We start from the raw sequence: 19,718 nt of genomic DNA, 5'->3' as shown, positions 1-19,718 counted from the left end.
TCGCTGGAGTGAAAAACTTATTTTCAGAGGTGTTGGACTGATTCGATGTTCGGACTCGTCGGTTCGATGAATTTTCCACCGACTGAGCCTTTAGTCGCCTGCCGCCGTATTCATTTTACGAGTGATTACCTGAAAATGACCTTTCCATCCTAATTAATTAACTTGAAGTTTTAATTTGATTTATATTATTGATATCTTTTTCCAAATGCTTCAATTATTACCTACTTTCTGATAACATTTATTGGTCAAAATGTTCATCAAATAAAATATATTAAATAGATCTTCACTAATACATTAAGTACGTTTATAGTTAGTGGTAGTCATTTGTCAAATCAGAGCGCGTTTGGAACCCCGTAGCTTCGTTTTAAGTTAAAAGATTTAATAAAATTCATTACAATTTAATGTTGTGTCTATGAAAGTAGTATCTATATAATAAAGTGGGAGTAGGCGGGCAGCAGCGCGAACAACAGATGGCCGCTGTAAACATAAGGTTCTGGGGTGGAGAACACGTACCAGCAGGCGCAGCATAGAACGTCCACTCTCACGGTGAACAGACTCCCTTGTTAACGTCGGAAGACGCTTGACGCAGGGCGCTTATGTCTATCAGTGGACATCTAACAGTGAAGATGATGCTGATCTATGAAATTGGGCACATCGGATATTATTTTCTTTAGTGATCACCGTATGTGATACTTGATATCTCATCTTCGATGGTTATTTATATAATTAAAGTTCATTAATATATAGGAATGGACGCTACGAACATAAATATGTATAGTGATGTAATAATCATATTGATCAATAGATACTTGTATGTAAATTATCACGCCTTATTATATACTTAGGTACATTGATAAATTATAGTAATTTAATGTTCCTATTAACACGGCTTCCTCCGTGATTGACCTGTAGTAAAATGAGGCTTTTATAAGATTTCAACTTAATTAGGAATTATGAAAAAGCAATTTCTGTGTAAACTTACTTAGGTTTTCAAATAAAAAGACTATTTATGGTTGCTTAAGTTATTACGAGGCCGGAGTTGGCCGTGCGATGACAAATGATGCGTGGGAGTCCATTTCTGCCGACCCCGCGACTTTCATTAGCAACAACGTTAATTAGCAAGCGATATTTTAATGAGAATATTGTGAATATTTCTTCTCTACTTATTTCACTACTCGGGAAATGTTTTTACATTACGTAGTAATCCCTCTCTGAAATATGTTATTAGTAATTGCAGAAATTATTGATTTTTGAAGGTTTTTTTTAAGTTATACCATATCAATGAATATTGACAATAAATGAGCTAAACATTTAAAGCTTTTTCCCTACAACCAATCATTTGTTGAATGCAGCGCAAATTTCGTCTAAGTATTTATATTAAAAGTTATCCAGCTAGGAATATTTGTTACACGTGAGATCGTCTTTAGAACTCATAGATGTTATAAGCCATATAAAATCTTAGGTTAGAATTCCGTCCCGCCGCTCCCCCGCGCGGAGGCTGGGCCCGGAGTCTATCAACACTTGCACCGGCTCAATCATTCGTCAATCGAACTGTTCGAGGAAAAAGATAGGAATATCACAGCTCCGTGCAAGTGAAAAGGAAACATCGTGCCGACGATCGCGCGATTATCGACGGAACATTGCCAAATCGAAAGACAGAATGTGAATCAAAGTGGTTACATTAAAGCTGTATGTCAGACGCAGAAAAGGCTTTATTTTGTCATAGGAGTGAAAGAGACGGACATTTTACGAGCTTTCTTGATGCGGCCATAGTGTATGAACATCCATAAATTGCTGCGAGGAACATGGCGCACGAATTATGAGCGAAACCATTTATTTAGTCAGAGTTTTGTCTTGCTATGCGTGCCGGCAATCGCAGTAATTGTTGTTTCGATACGGTGCGAGCGAGCAAGCTCAGATCGGCCTCCTCTATTAATATTTATGACATATCGTAATATAAAATACATGCAGTTTTATTAAAATTAAATTCAATATCCTTCCATCTTGCTTAAAATAATCAAATAAATGTTAAAAATAATTGTTACGGTAATGAGTTAATACAATAGTTACGTAATTATTTATCAAGCTGATCAACTCGAGTTAAACACAGGTATATATAATATATTTATTAAGTTAAATTATAAAAACACTTATTTTTAATGAAAAAACGGATATATTACCCTACCTTTTTAATATTTTTAATAATTGACGTCTTTTCCGAACTTTGATTAATTTTACTAAGAAAAGAGCTGAATTATTCTAAAACATATTTATAAAGTCCATTTATATATGTTATAGGAAGAATGCAACAAGAATCCAATTATAGAGTACTTACAATCAGGTTGAGCTTTCCTATAATGGCAGTGTACAACTAAAAGCTAAGAAGGTTCCAAACAAGTACTGATCTGAGAAGAACTTGCAACAAACTCATTTGGCTTTTTTGTTATTTCTTTAACAATATCCTTATAGTAGTAGAGCTATTCATTTCGGAAGCTTATTATCATATTAATTATGTTTCACACTATAACAGAATACTTGTAATAAAAATCATATTAATGATTAAAATTTAATTGATAATATTGTAACTAATTTCTCTGCTAAACTCTCTTTTCATTTGTGCAGTTATGTATCAAAAGCGGCTCAAGAAAGAAAGGAAACAACGGCAGCAGATACAAGAGCAGTTGGAGAACGAATTGAAGAGGCGACAGAAGATAGAAGAAGCACTCAAACAATCCGGTGCACCGACTGAAATACTCAGAATTGTTACCGGTTAGTAAAAAGAATATTTCCACCAAATTTCAAGTGTTTAAGCCTTGTAGTTCCAGAGTTATTGTGATCAGTTAGTATATATAAGGAAATTTTTAATATACACATATATATGAAAATAATTATAAATAGGAACTGATATTACATAGTGATATAAGTATATAGTAATCACCGACCATCATTAGTAAATAAAAAATTAAATAAGTGTATTCAAACAAAGTTATATAAGAGTATTTTTAAACAGGCAGCAAAACATTATATATAAAATATTAAAGTAACTACTAAAGTTAAAACTTTACCTCATAATGTAGAACCAGTACGCATACGTCTAGAATATGCCCTCTTTCTTCGCATTTTTCTTCGCCGTTTGTACCATAAACTATGGTCATGTCGTAAATAAAGTAACACTAAGTATGCCTACTTGAAAACGAGCCCCTGGTCGGCGATCGTAAATCACAATCTTTTAACATTGGACACTGCTTTCTTAAGCTGATGGAAAATTGATCAAAAATTAAAAAAAAGCATTTTTTTGATTTTCTTTATAGCCTTTTTCATAGTACAATATATACTAATAAATAGTTTTTATCCCGCAAATTACGGACGCATGATCCCAGAAGTAATTCATATTCATCAATACAAAGCCGTCGAAATCGTAAAGATTTGTTAACTCTAGCTATTGCTCTGAACATCGCCAAATATGAATAACTGAATCAATACATACTTTCAACATAATCGATTGACTGAAAAAGAAATAAAACGATTTATTTATGTATTTTCAAACTACCATATATATATATATATATATATATATATATATATATATATATATATATATAAATTATAAATAACACGAAAAAGAAGCAAGAGGCCGTTCACAAGTTTTCACAATGATGTTACAGAATGATTATAAAGATACATTTTTTTATTTTCTACTTAAGTATAGTTTTACGACAAGGTAAACTAAATCGTGATAAAATAAATAAAAATTATTTTTTTAAACGCTTCATATTCGGAAAATCTAAGAAGCCATTAATTTACCGGTTTTATTATGGATGTTCTTTTCTATCTTCGACACATGCCATCGTTGTCATCATCATTTCAGCCGAAGGACTTTCACTGCTGGAAGTTGGTCTCAGGATCGGTTGGAATTGGCCGGCATTGAACTTCTTCCACTGCACATAAGAAGGTCATCTATATACCTTGTGGGTGGACGAAAACAGTTTTGTTTACCATCATTTGTTTTATTAGCAAATTCGGCGTAGGTAAAGATTAATTAAAAACACGGATAAATTTATCACATAATCTATCTAGATTTATCGAAATATATATAGAATTTTATATAGAAATTTATATAGAATTGTATCTACACAAGACTTACTATTAGCCTTTAACGCTCCTTTGAAAATAGTTCTAGCAATTTTGATTCGCCTTAACATTTCCTCCGATGTGATTACACGTACACCGCTCGGTCGTCAATCGATATAATCACTATCAGACTTCAACAAGTATCAACAAAGTGCTCACTAGTGCCGCTGACATGTTAACTTTCAGTCTGTCAAACTATCTTTGTATCGGCTAAAACTTCGGCAAAATCAAAAAGGTCCAATGTAGCATCCTTTCTACCATTGTAATATGGACTATATGTGACTGGAGCTCTAGTTTACTTTGTACATCTAATTGACACGTGTTTTCCCTGAATCGTAGTATATGGAGTGCGTGATGTAAGGAGGGTAAGCGTTAGTGAAGGCTTGTACTAATCTCCGTGTCAGAAAATCGTTTCGCAGGCCATTTGAAACAAGGGTTCGGCTGTTAATCTAACACGCATTCGAGCTCAATATCTTGTCTAATCGCTATTTCTTGTTCATTTACAACTTGTTATTTCATCTAATACGCATATTATAACTTTTATTGTATCATACCGTGACTGATTTACATATCTAATACTTGTTTAATAATAGTAATGTCATTGCGGGGACCAAGAATCGGTGAACGCAACGAATGAGGACCATGTACAAAGTGGACAGACGTCCTGGTTAATGCCGCCGGAAGGCGTTGTAAGCGGGCCGTTTCTAACCGTTTATTCCTGAATACTAAAGCGTGTTCAAGAAGAACCTACGACTAGAATAATGATAATGATGAAGTACAGTAGTTGAAAGTATTTTTCTAAGACGGACAAAATCAACCAAACCAGACTAAACGTTTTATTACAAATGTTACACAAGTCACATGATAACTCTTATAAATATCGGTATACTGATACTTTTGTCTTTTACAGAGAATATGAGTCCTTCGGCGCACGAAACGCGCTCAGAGCGCGAGAACGGATCCGAGAGCAAACCCCCGAGTGCCGAACCACCAGCCGCCTCACCGCCGTACTCCCGCGAACCACCGCGCACGCCTGACAAGCCGCAGTGGAGCTATCCGCCCCCGCCCGTCGACATCATGCCCGGTGGCGCGGCTTTCTGGCAAAATTACTCCGGTAAGATGTTGCATTTGCATACATTTTAAGGCCCCGTACATTAAAACTACAAGTAAACTGCCAACCATGCATCCCCGAAGACTTCGTATTGTCAATAGATATCGAAGACCAATAAAAAAAAATAGAAATAAAACTTATTTCAGAGTGTAACAAAGTGTAAGGAGTGAATGCTCAATTGCTGTCAGTTTGGTACATCTTATCCACATACCATTGGTTTCAAAAATAATAATTTCACAAAGTTTCGCGGTGATTTTACGGTGAATGTACCAAACATTTTGAAAATGTTAGTTTTTATAATTTAGCCTATGCTTGGACAAATGTGAAAAAAAAATTGGAACAATGATATTTTAAATATGAGTTCGCAAAAAAACTCATCTCTTCAGTATACTATAAAATCTGCTAGCCGGTAAACCTAAACAAGAATTCTTAAAACATACAAAAATATTATATATTAAATAATGCAACTGAAAATACTACAGCGATTTAAAAATTGCATTTACAAAAATCAAATACAATTTTAACATCACTGAGGAAGACGAAAATCTCATAAAAAGCATTCATCGTGAGTCTCGAATCAAAGCTTTAAAATGATATTAAAACAGGACATAAAAGAGGGTGTGTTAGAAAAAATAAGATAAAAATCGACATATGAAATTTATACTCGTTATATTACATACCATTGTGAATTGGGAATGCGAAGTATTTAAAAGCACAAAATGGACGCTACTCGCATTCTCGGGTTTTGTTGTTATTTTATTTTGGGGGAGATTTAAAGAATTGAATTGAAACTCATCACATTTATATCAATAATTGAAATAGGTCCATTTAAATAATACTGTTTATTCATATTTATTTTATGAACAAATAATGTTAATAAGTTTAATATAGATAAATAATTAATAAGAATATTTGTTATTTTAATACGTTTTTATTAACGATAGAACAGTTCATTGTCTTGTGTTTTCTCTTCTCATACAATGATATAGTTTATATAAACGATTCATATAATCATTTAACCACTGCAAGAATAATATGAAATAGACTTAAGCAATTAAAATACCTGAAACCAACATAAAAAACTAAGTATCCGAGGCTGCGATCCGAGCGGCAATGTAAAAAAGAGTCAATCTCTCGCACGTGTTCGGTATCGGACGTAGTTTTTTCATTCATATCCGCTTTGTGGAAAGCCTAGAAATTTCATTAAAAATGCACTGGCCTCGTAGTTTGAAATACTATTGTACGCCGGCTAACCCTCGCGCAGCAGTTTGATGGATGCGAAACGTTATATGCTCTTTCTGTTAAATTTTTATTCGGTACGACATTGTTAGTTAAAAGGTGAGTATTATCTGTTACAAGATTTAAATAAATTAAAATAATCAGTAAATGACAAAAAGTCTTCTAATGTGTTATGAAAATAAGTTCATGTTAATATAAAAACGAAACTATAGAAGACAAAAAAGCTTTGAATAACGAATTTATTGCATTTACTAACATTCAGCCAAAAGTGATTGAATTAAATTTACGTACGTATTAAATGTCGTTTCCATTTTATTTTTAATTTCTTATCTATTCTAAAAATTTTGTCTTTCTAAATATTGCTCTATATAAAGGAATCGTGTACGTTATCGAGCGTTACCTCTTGACCTGTAATTTCTAAAATATTTATAAACAGCGAAAGGTTTGCTGAAATTCGGGGTAACAAAACATACATATATCGTCTAAAGTCGTTACATACCAATAAACGTAACATCAACATTGATAGCCCCAACGATTTCCTGCGTTTAACTGACGAGAAGCTTTTACCGACGAAGTACTTTTCAAACAGAAATTGCAACTAATTTAAGTGTTACCGGCCCCAAGTATCTAACACACGCGAACACGCGACTACTTACGATACAAATCAAAATATTCGCAAAATCGTAACTGATACTATTACGACAAAATCGTTGGTCATTTACATACGATAATTTTCGGATATTCCTATCGTGCAGTTTTACTGATTTGAGTATAAACATATTTTCATTTAATTGTTATTACTCTTAATTAAAATGGGTTCATGTTAAAAAGATATATAATATAAAGTATTATAAATCTTTTTAACATGTTTAGACAATATACAATACTTTAGACTATGGAGTCAATCGTAGCACAGTATGTCCACTCACGAGGTGGACAGATGACCGTGTTAAGCTTGTCCGAAGACGCTTCAAAATGGTCTTAATGTAAATATATGGGGTAGGTTGTCCAGTAGTCGACGTATATTTAAATATTATGATGTTTTGGTATGAATGTTGCAATAGTTAAAGTTTTCTCTACATTTACTAAGATCAGGTAAGCCATATCACTGACCTGTCTGATTTTATTAGTCTCGTAACATTATGACAAAAAATATTAGATTGAAATTATTTAAACCGAAAGAGATCGACTTAAAGTTTTTTTTGTTACAATTTTTACCTCAGTGAATTGTTTACTTCAAAATTTACCACAAATTAAAAAGACTAATATCTAGGAATTTATAAAACAATGCGTCGGTACAAAAGACAAATTTACTTTAGCTATCATTTTTACAATTTACTTTTCGATTTTATTGTTTGGTTTTATTTGATCATCATAGCGTACTTAAATAAAGTAAAGAGTGTTTTTTCTTAATAGAAGGGTATTAATGTCAAAATGTATTCGTGCCATGCGGTAGATACGAATAAACCAACCGATGTTAAGTAATATAAAGTTGAAAAATTAATAAAGAGGAAACTTCGCCCGGCCACTTTTTAGGTGCGCTTGTAAAATGAATGGAAATAAAAATTGTACCGCACAGGTGCGCCCGAAGCCTTTGACGATATTAACTTTTTGTTTATGCTGAAGACATAGCTGTGGCTAGTACCGAGTGGTTCCATGCGCTCGCTGCTAACCCACATTCCCTACATACTCCGACATCCATTCCCCACGTGCACAAACACTTAAAGTATAATTAAAGAAACTCAAGCAATAACTTCCTTTTTTATGTACTCGATTCAGTAATGACTATTGTACACCAATAAAAACTTGTTAAAGTTGTTTTGACTAAAAGAGTAAACTATTTTAAATGAACCTTATCGTCGTCACGAAGAAATTGAATCTTTGAAAAAAGCTTCGAAGAGAAGAGAAATTCTGTACTTAATGGAAAATCAATTCAATCAATGCGATTGGACACGCTCGGCTATGGCAGCCACGGCAGACGGCCCGGCCCTTAGCTCTTACTCCTTATTTAAATGTAATGTTTGAGCGATTAAAGACATTCACAACTCCTTTTAAACCATTCATTCTTTTTAAAATACACACTGTTTTATCAACCCTCTCAAATATCCCTATAAGGTTTTTTTTTTACATTTTACCGCTATTAAATTTACGAAGGTATTCGTTGCGTAATATTTTCGAAAAATAATGAGGCGGACTTTTCAATTAGTCCATCAATGGTGTTGTGTTTCAAAAAGTTATAAATTTACTAACAATGGACAATTCGTATCGGATCAATGACATTATAAATGTGTCGAATAAAAAGCCAGGTGATCTGTTCGTAGCGAGTTTTTGTATGGACGAAGAGAGAAACAATTTGTCTCTGGAGGCGCATGAATTACGAAAGTGTAATTTCTTGCTCGTTCCTCTATTTAATTATAAAATCGATTCGTCTTTACAGAAACTAATCGACGGCTTGATCGGATGGATGATTTACCAAGTTTTGTTTGTAGAGGTTATTGTTACTTGAGAATTATCAGTTCAGCCTGCACTCGAATTGTACCTCATTAAAAAAGATTTTTATATGTTCAAACATCAAATGTGAAGTAAATGCACTAAGAAACCTTTCTATAAAATTTAAATTGGAATAATAACACAAAAATATTTGCAGTTATACGCCAGTAAATGGCTGTCCTGTAATTTGGAAATTTTTAGCTCGCGATAAAGGGAGACATGAAAGGTTAAGTTTTTATTTAAGTTAGGCGCTCAACCATTACAGTTGTTTCAAAGAACAAATAGATTATAGCTCTCAAAGGAACCGGCAATTCTGTTTTAGGAGCGGCAAATGCAAAAATATTACGTATTCAAACAAACCTAATGGGACATTTAGGGGTGGCAGCGAAGTGAAACGGCAAAGGCCGAAGCTTTTAAGTGTATAATATTTAATTGTGACGCCCTAGGCGTATAATCTCGCCCGGGATAATAGGTTTCTGTTTCGGTACAACCCTCGATGGGCGACACTTGTGAGTGTGATGCCCCGGAGCCAGTCTCCGCCGAAACAAATCGGATTATAATCGAGTTTTTTTAACTGACGAGTGTTTTTGAGACAAATCCCTATTCGCTTGATTTCACTTGTTTATTTTTTTTTTAGTTAAGATTATGTAAATTAACTAATTAAATAATTTATAAAGTTATATTTGTCACTATCTTTCACGAACATAATGTCATATGCCAAAAGATCACTTTGGACTAGGCGACGGAACTAAGTGTACTTCGAAATTACGAATTCTTTACATTATAAGTATCACATTACACGTCCGTAAGACAACTAAAAGAGTTCTGTCGCGTAATATTTTTTTAGTGAAATATGATCAAAGATGTCTTTCAATATTTCTTGAGACATCGCAAGTTTGTATATCAAAACGCTAATAGCGTAAATTATAAACGAATATCGGGAAGGCAAAATTGAATTCCCCGTTGAGAAAATGTTCCATAAAAGTAAGCAAAAAAACGCGATTCCGATTTCTTTTATATCTCGTAAATTGCAAGAGGCGGCAAGCGTTGCATGAAATTGAATAAGCATATTTCGTAAAACGTAGACGTTTTCGGAGACAATTGCCTTACCTCATCTACTCCTGCCTCTTCACGAACTTTGTCAATTTTCACAAAATGCTATTAGAAATTCTTCTATGCGCGAATTTATTTCGCCTGGGACTAACGTTATATTTTAATGTTTTTTATCAAAGGTTCATTCTTTCGTTGCATTTAAATTTCATCAATGGGAAAAGCATACGAGATTGCTTTAGTTCTAAAGTTCTTCTTTAATCTTTAGTTTGTATTAATTCCGATTTCTTCTATCCCGTCAATAACACGTTGTTTGCCAAATTATTAGTTGTTTGCCAGATTAATAATGAGGTAATCAATATCAGTATGCATATCTTATTACATGGTACATATGTATATATATCTTCATTATTTAAGCGATAGGACATCCAGTGTTGGACTTACACTTACCCTATAAATTTCAAAAAGGCAAGTAGGAAGCCGTCAGCAACCAGCGTCATTACTCCGTCGTTACTCTTCCCCAGAACCTTAAGGCCCCAATGACAATCTGTTCTGCATGCTACATGACCTGCCTACTGCTACTTTAACTTGCTAATCGGCTGGACTACTTTTATGTCTATGTATGAACTTGCCAATGAGAAGTTGAGTCAATTAGAAATGAGACGCCACGTACATGAATTAAAATAAAACTTAAAAAAAAAACATACAAACAGCTTAACCCTTACTTTTGTCCTCATAGATACAATCAAACAATTCCCATTCAGTTACTTATATTTTCATCAAAAGGAATAAAGAATATTAAGTTACCACGTGTCATACGGTTGCAAGGTCCGTTTAATGACACGAGCTTTTCTCGAAACACTAATTACATTTTCCGGGGTTTCACATCTCTCTCGTACATTAGCGTCACTTATTTGTGGCGCTCTTCATTACTCACATATATACCTATAGATTAAATTATAAATCACTAATAGGTGCCTCGCATAGAAGCTCACCTCGGTCTGAGGAAATAGGTGAATTGTAAGAAGTTATAATGAATAAATAATCACTGGCGTAAATGGTTATCAAAACCCATCCCATCCCATCCCCTATGCAGTTAACAGGGATCCACTTTTCAAAACAAGATTTAGGAATACTGGTTTTGTTGGAAATCTAGACGGGAGGTCTATGTCCAGCGGTAGATGTACTACGGCTGAAATGAAAAATGATGTTGAAGATCTACGTAAACACGTACTAATGTAATTTTTATTGTCAACAGAATCCTTGGCGCAAGAGTTGGAGATGGAACGCAAGTCTCGCCAACAAGCCATGGAGCGCGACGTGAAGAGCCCCCTGTCAGAACGCGCCAGCTACTACAAGAACTCGGTGTTGTTCAGCTCGGCCACTTAGCTGACGGGTCCCGGGGCTACGGACCTCCCCGACAACCAACATTATGATAATGAAAGTGATGACACCAGGAAGCCTATTATCAGTGTCAAGCCAGAGTTCAGAGAGAAATAGAATGTTAAAGCAACTGCAAAAGTTGTAGACTATTCTTCGACACTCGAGAAGTAAATCTCTCCGACTTTAGGCTTGCGGTACAGATTTACTTCGACACGTTCATGTACATTTAAATTTTCGTCTTTTAGTTTAGCGCGTAAAATTTGGTGTCTCGGATCTCGACGAAGTTATACTTTTAACTGAGATTAATTGTAAATATTGTTGTGACGTACTAAGCACGTAGAATGTGTTAATGCGAAGTCTAAGGAAAATTTTTCTTCCATAGCAAAATTTGTAAATATTCTTTTAATTTTTTAGAATGTAAGTTGTAACAGTTTTCTCGACGATCCGAGCTATTTATTCGTTAACATTTAATCATTTTCGGATCGTACCTTCGAACTTATCGTTAATTGCCATATTTATGTATAAGTTTCCGTTTTAAACTAAGAAGCAGCGAATTTTACATATTTTTTTCTAATTTCAATAAAAAAATTTAATACTAAAGGAAATGTTCATTAAAAACTATAACAATTGGAATTGACATAAGACTGTTTTTCGATTTTATTTAATCGTTTTATGTTCACTAGTCCATTCATTAAACAACAGTTGAGGTTGTATCATTGTTTTTGCACATAGCCTAAAACAGTTTTCTGAGTAATGTTTTATTTGATCACGAAGTTTTTAAATTCAAAAAATATGTTCATTCGCAGCATGTGATCAACAACATTATGTAATTTATTCAACTTTAGTGCAATGTTTAGATGTAACAGAAACTAGTTTTACCTTAAAATCATAAATGAGGTTTAAGTAACTGATTTAGATCGATTAATTTTTACAAAATATCCGACTGAATATAAAGGAGACAGTTAGCGGTACAATGAAACTTGGACGACTCACTTAAGGTTTCAGATGAAACTTTGTATAAATAAATCACAGTTTCTCATATCCATAATCCAGCATCAATATCTGTCGGTAGTTCTAATAATAAGTAGTAGTTTTAAATATATAAATGATAGCGTTATTTATATTGATGCTTAGTTTACTGAGACTTTAAACGTCTTTGATAGTATAAATAAGATTTAGATATTGTATGGGACGTAACATTGGCGCTTGGCTATTGAATTTTAATTTTTACGAATATCCACATATCTAAAGCGCCTGTGCAACGTCTACGAAAGCTTTACTTAAAGATGTATTTAAAACTATCTATATAAAAACGACAATAGCCGAGCGCCGATCTCGACGGTCGCTTCATACAAATAATTTCATACATATTATCTATAATGGATAATGAGACGTAATGAGTAAATCTTAGTTGTTATTATAAATGTTTAGCTGAACATGTGTGATTGTAAAAAGAGCATGAATGTGACAATTTGACAATTTGAATTTCATTTTGATTCTCTTAAGAAATAAGCGTGAAATTGTAATGACTTCGAAAATAAATTGTAAATCCAGCGGTCGGTCCCGTAGCGATAGCTCTTCCTTTTTCAATTAGATATCGATGCTTCAGCGTTCACTTACAAATTGTTTTATAGCATGCAATTCATAAATCGAGCGTTTATTATTTATTATTACTTTGTAATTATGATTAATTTACTTAAAATTGTGTGTGTGCCTTGTATCGTAGAGGAAAATATCAAGATTAAAAGGGAAAAATAATCATCTCGTATTTTGTTTTACACCACCTTCCTTCAAAAGTAAGCCCGCCCAATAAACCTTAAAAATAATGTACAATGGGTTTTGAAAATTGTACGTGGATAAAGAAATAGAAAAGAGTAACTGTGTTACATTTTATTACATCTCAAAGAAAAAGATTAAAACAGTCATCAAAATAATATGGCTATATTCGAATGTTGATACGCGCTGTTAGCCGTTTTGGCTTTTACAGCTTCATCGGACTCAGGGCTCGCGGATGCGAAATCCGCGACCTAATAAACTAAAAAAAAATCTACGTCAGATGCTTCACCTAACGTCTTGTATTAGCTAATTGTTACCTAGTCGGTCTCTCCCAGCTCCGATATCTATTTAGATAAAATGTCTTTCTCCGAAAACCGACCAGGTCAAAATAATATAATTACTTGAATTAATTTATAATACCTTTACCCACACTCTGACGATGCTAAATACAGGCCACTTCCTACTAGTCGTATTGGAAATCTGTGGGGAAGTCTATATGGCCATCAGTGGCGACTTACGGCTGAGATGATGATAATCTGGTTTCCATTGTTATAAACTACACTTTTCACTCACAGAGTTTAAAAATTGTTTGGATAATACCGTAAATACGTATACAACTAATATCAAAATAATATCAAAGACGAAGATTGAAGATTCTCAAACTAAAACCTAAAATAAACCTTAACTATGCATACATCTGAGGTAACGATATTATGATATATGTGCAAAAAACTACAAGAATCTATAGTAAAAAATATAAAAAAGTAAAAATCAATAGTAAATCAATAGTAAAAAGTTATAACGTTGAATTTTCGCAATTGTAATTGATGAATATATATCTTACTTACTAAATACTTGGTATATCAAACAATGTGTATTCTCAATGTTAATATTAAATGAAAACAAAGGACGGTCTGACTCTTATGCGTCTTTCGGTATTAGACATCATTAGCATTTTAAAACTACCACGAATCAATTATGCACCATATTTCTCTTAAAAATATTACGACGAAATGCACTCGGCGATATTTAAAACACACAGCCACTGTCCATTCCTCAATAGTTGTTAAGAAATGGACAATAACTACAGGTCGTACTTACAATACATACATTATATGTGTATATATATATATCTATATATACATACATATAAATATCTATATATACATATATATGTATATATATATATTTATATATATTTATATATATATATATATATATATATATATATATATATATATAGATATATATATATATATATATATATATATAGAACGTACACAATTGGTATTTACAATTGTAAAGTATCAATTATTTGGTACATTGTTGCAATTATCTCCAATACTTGTTTTCAAAATCTGAGAGAAACTAACTTTCTATAACCGACAATTAAATGTTAGCTATCTAATGAACAAAAAGAAAGAAAATAATGATTGCTGAAATACAATTTACATAAATATACCTTAGTCAATATATACATATATGCATAAAATACACATTACGCTCGTTATGTAATCAATATTTTATAGTGAAATAATAAAACAACGAAAAATATGACAATTGAAACATACATCATTGCTTCCGACATTTTATAAAATAGCATTTTAATTAAAATTGATTCCTTTACATAAAATATCCTGTGAGCAACTTGTCGACGAATTTGACTATCTCGCCGCTAAGGAATATTTTTCTTTTCAAAAAGGGTTTGAATTTGAAACTAAACTTCGAGTGTGGTGCATAGGGGAAACTTTCCTATGATTTCTTTTACTTAGCAACCATATGGTGTGTAGTTGCAGACATCCACATCGTGATGACGTGTATCAACTACCGCAAACGATACTATCCGCACACGTCATGAATTCTTTGAGCAGTATCAACGTCGATTAGAACCAATGTTGATGGTAGTCTTTTAACTAACTAATCATTGTAACTTTTCTCTACTTTAAACAAGTCTTTCTATGATATCTCAATAAGGTAAATGCAAACACGCTTTTAAGGTAAGGCAAGGCAATATTTACAGGAGCAGTTATTTCTAAATTGACAATGACTCGATTTTGAAAACGTTTACTATTAATAAAATTAATGTTAATTAAAAAAAAACTTGGTTTTGAACAAGTATGATTTAATAGAATTTTAAATAAACACAAAATCGACAAAAGTGTTGGTAAGCGCACGTCTGAAGAACGGCTCGAACAATGCAGAAATTTTATTATAATCATTCGTTAGCACGAAGGAAGATCCTTTGTAGAGAGAAAAAAGAGACCTTTGTAAATAACATAATAGATAAAAATACTTTAATAATGCATACCGTAGAGTACCTTAAAATAATATGTTCTTAGTTGTCAAACATTCTATGTGTTACAATTCAGAATAAGGATACTTTTGGACGACTTTATTCGAAAATTATAAAATAGCGTAATTACTGTATAGAACCGTAGCCTTTCATCCTCAGCCTGGCTGTTTGAATGGAAGTTACCGAAAAAACAAAAAGGATTGTCAAGTTGAAGTTGGCAGAAGCAAGGCAATATAGCTCGCATAAGATAGCCACTAAGGCCTTTAAGTTCCAGAATGGAAACCACGGAAAAGCAATCGTAACGTCAGACGTCCACGCACTATGTGAAAAGACGTCCTTTTCAAGGTCTTCCGGATGCAGGCTATTTGCCAGTCCTATTGGAAATCTATGAAAAAGGCTATATTCAGCAATGGATATCCTACGGCTGCAGATTAAGCGGACGATACAATATACTTGCGATAATTAGAACGGTATAACAAAGGCGACTTATTTCGAAAATTATTGTAAAGTTTATGTTTATTACTGAATGGAGGTCTCAAATAATAAGCTTTCTTAAGTCAATTCCGAAAAGGAACCTGCGAAACCAGTAAAACTACTGCGTCATAAAGTAGAAAAGTCATAAGAAGTTGGAGATTTTATTAGAGTACCCTCGACGCGATTTTAAATCCTGTTAAATCGGAAAACTTCATATTTATTGCTAATAGATTTTCGGCCGATGAGCACCGGGTTATTTGGGATGCAATTTTATTTTGTCCATATGGATGATTTTTATATTTGCCCCTGGGCGGGCCGGACGCAACGATGCGTCGCTCTCCCTCTCCGATTTCGGACATCGAAAATCCACGGTCCCTCAATGAGGAACCTTTTTTAATCGCCTTTTTTATTGCTCATTTCTTATGATATTTTAATAAGAGATCTTCAAAACATTCTAAAAAGAACTATATTATAATTAAAAAATATCGCATTGTTTTCGTGAAACATGATTATTATTTTATTCGCTTAAAAATTATTGTTTTTAAACTTTATCGGTAAAATGCTTATGTTTGGTTGTCAGAATGGTTTAAAAGTACTATTAACTCTATCATTTTTATAAAACTGTACAAATTTAGACATCACACGGGATACAATAGAATGCTATTCTCTTGCAAATATGCAAGAGGGAAAAAGAATGAAATTTACAAATGGATTCCAAATATTAGGGAAAAAAATATGATGTAAATGAACTTTCAAAGAAATTATCGTTAATCATTTACATGTTATTTTTATTTATTCACTACTAAATATCAAATCATCAAAAACATTTGCTTACATAACCTTAATAAATTTTATTTTATTTATATAGTATTCGATCTGTAACATTTTGCGAGCGCCAGTCGCATGGTGTTAATATTGCGGGCATAAATATTGTCGTATGCGACAGCGACATCCCACTTCTAGTCTCTATTGAAGAATGGCTCCTATCTACAGGATGATTTCAATTACCTACGAATTCTTAAAGAATAATGGATAAAAAAGTAATTCGACAATATATCATGAATCTTTTCTTAGTTTTAAATCTAAAATTTTTATTTGATCGAAATATGCGGAACTTGATTTGTTGACTCATAGAAGTGAAACATCGTTAAATTTCATTTAAAAAGGGCAACCGTTGAATGTCTCACCGGCTGTTAACAAACCAGCATTGCGAGCCGGTGATATCTTACTACTTATAATGTTTAAATAATTGACGGTTCAAAAAAATATGTAAGCTTATTTGAATAAAGGTATTTTGAATTTTAATTTGACTTGAATAATTTCAAAATAGAGATAAGTAAAATTTTCGATGAGAAAATGTTTAGTAAAAGGTAGAAGATAATAAATAATTTCGAAAAAAATCTTTAAATTTACGAAAACAAATTTATTGAAGAACAACTTGATGGTTAAATCATCATGTTATAAAAAAATATTATTTAACGATTACGTTTTAACTAAAATCGTAATCATATTTTTTATTTCTTATTTCTAATAGGACATATGTACATTTCATAAAATTTGAATTATACACGAAATTTTTTTGTAGAGAAAATAAATTATAAATGTAACATTAATGAAACCTCCTGTATCACAAAAGGGCACGTACACACTCACGCACCTGGCGACGGCGACGCGGGTAGGTGCGTAATTTTCGCTACACACCGCCTCGCGGATTAGTTTTTCCTTAAGATAATTAAATAACTTTGAGCTGTGTTGTTGCGTGATGTATGGCCGTGTTTATTGTCTTGTACCACGGCCTGTGTGTTGACGGGGCTAAAGGGGGCTTCATTTTATTGCCTCCACTTTATCGTATGTTTGTTATTTACGGACTGATAATTACATTACAAACGATATTCATAGACTTAACTTTTCGGTATAATAGTAAAAATAAACTATCTCGTATACTTTATAGTGTCTCGAGCAATAAATTGTTTTACCTTTCCTGTATATTAGTTAAAAATTGACTTCTTTTACAAACACGATTGTCTCATACGATCTATACTGTCTTATGCTATATAATGTTTTATTATTTCGCTATAATATTTAAAAATTCGCATCTTTTATAAATACACGCCCAATAATCAAATTTCTGTTAAATTCACCATTCTGTAATAAACATATAGTCGGGATTATAAAATATATAATCATCGCATAGTTTTACACAAATATAAATTGACATCTAGACAATGAAAAATTTCTAATAAAATTTTTGAATGAATTGCTCTAACTACTGTATTAAGTGACTTATTATTAAATGACGAAGAAAAAAAAAGAATGAGTTTATCAGAACAAGAACATGGAATCCCCGTAGTTTTATTTTGGTCAAAATAGATCATTAGAATTTGATACTAGTTTCTGTAAAAAAGGACTCTTTGAGGATTTTTTTCTCGATAAGTAGCAGGAATCCTTTTATTATAATGCTAATACGTAAAATATTTATATCTGTTGTGTAATAAAAAATAAAAAATAAGACACGATTATTCACGTTTGAAAAGTGTGATTTCAACTCGTATGTTTATCTTATGCGTTGCGCTGGGCTTTATACTAAAAGTCCTTGCAAACAGCAAACTTTTGCGGTTACATCCTTTGCCACTATTGCCCTTGCATTAAAAAATATCATTTTTTTTCAGTTTCAGTGCACTAATGACATTTGGAAGAAAAATTATTTCTGTTTTCCTTGGGCTTTAACTTAAGGGTTCTCTGGTTTGTTATTTTGTCTTCGTAATCTTTATTCATTTCAATTAGAAGATCGAGGCGAAAGGCGATTTCGTAACAATCTTTGACGCCGCACTTAACTACATAAACATCTTTACCCTTTTTCATCAAGGTCTGTTATTGCATTACTTTACTTATTTGCATTACTTTTGTTTTTAAAGAAATACGGTTCATTTGTTGCATAATGCTGGATGGATTGGATGATAAAACTTCGATTGGAGTAATATGATATAGTATAAAAACCAAAGCTTTTCGTTTTAAAATTAAATTTCTTTAAAATTAATCATTTCAATCGTAAAAAGTCCGCTGATAACCATACGCCTCTCCGAAATATTTCCAATAGGACCGGTTGGAAGCGGCCTCTATCCAACGTCTTTCAACGACCTTAACAAGGTGGTCTGTCCATCTTGTGGTCAAACGTCTTGCACCACATTTGCTGTTCTGTGGTCCTATTGAACTATGCCGATTACTAACGTTCTTATGTGGATCTCTTCATTTTTATCTTATTAATACTAGATAAAGACAATTGTTATTTTAAAAACGATGTAAAATGACGAAAACTGTCCAATTTGGGGAACAGCCTTATAAGTAATTGCTTACGGTTATTCATTTCAATTCATTAAAAATTAGGTCTTATTAAAGTTTTTTTTTTATGACGCCTTGAACTTTTTTAAATAAGAATTATGCGGATTTTAATTGTATCACGAATGCGTGTCAAAAGTATGTATTGTACTCGGAACAATAATTATACGATTGGGGAAATAAATAAAACATTCATTCTATCATACGTGATGTTTATTAGTGCGCCTATAATAACGGACTCTTGTCTTTAAATACACTTAAGTGGAACTTCATACACGCGTGGAAACATCATGCATTTTAAGGTTAAAGAAATTGGTAATTATGTTGGTCTTCGATTGTTTGGAGGAAGCATGACATATCAAGACATCTCAAGAAGATAACCAATGTCTTAGAGCCACAACTTTAATACATAAATTGAAATCAAACAGCGACATA

The 19,718-nt window shown here is 32.7% G+C and overlaps 1 protein-coding gene across 1 annotated transcript in view; it reads left to right on the top strand.

Moving 5' to 3' along the window:
- Positions 1-11,751, top strand: part of dac (dachshund) — a 172,241-nt gene extending 160,490 nt beyond the window's left edge. The window contains exons 10-12 of the mRNA XM_068776354.1: positions 2,623-2,769; positions 5,042-5,245; positions 11,280-11,751. Of these exons, the coding sequence (XP_068632455.1) occupies positions 2,623-2,769; positions 5,042-5,245; positions 11,280-11,410 (482 nt within the window). The 3' untranslated portion in view covers positions 11,411-11,751. The remainder of the gene's footprint in view (positions 1-2,622; positions 2,770-5,041; positions 5,246-11,279) is intronic.
- The last annotated feature ends 7,967 nt before the right edge of the window (positions 11,752-19,718 follow it).

This window comes from Battus philenor, unplaced genomic scaffold, assembly GCF_028537555.1.
Source record: "Battus philenor isolate CCGP_79_NKW_IND1 unplaced genomic scaffold, ilBatPhil1.0.hap1 SCAF_12, whole genome shotgun sequence".
Lineage (NCBI taxonomy): Eukaryota > Metazoa > Arthropoda > Insecta > Lepidoptera > Papilionidae > Battus > Battus philenor.
This window is presented reverse-complemented; position numbering and strand designations above follow the sequence as displayed.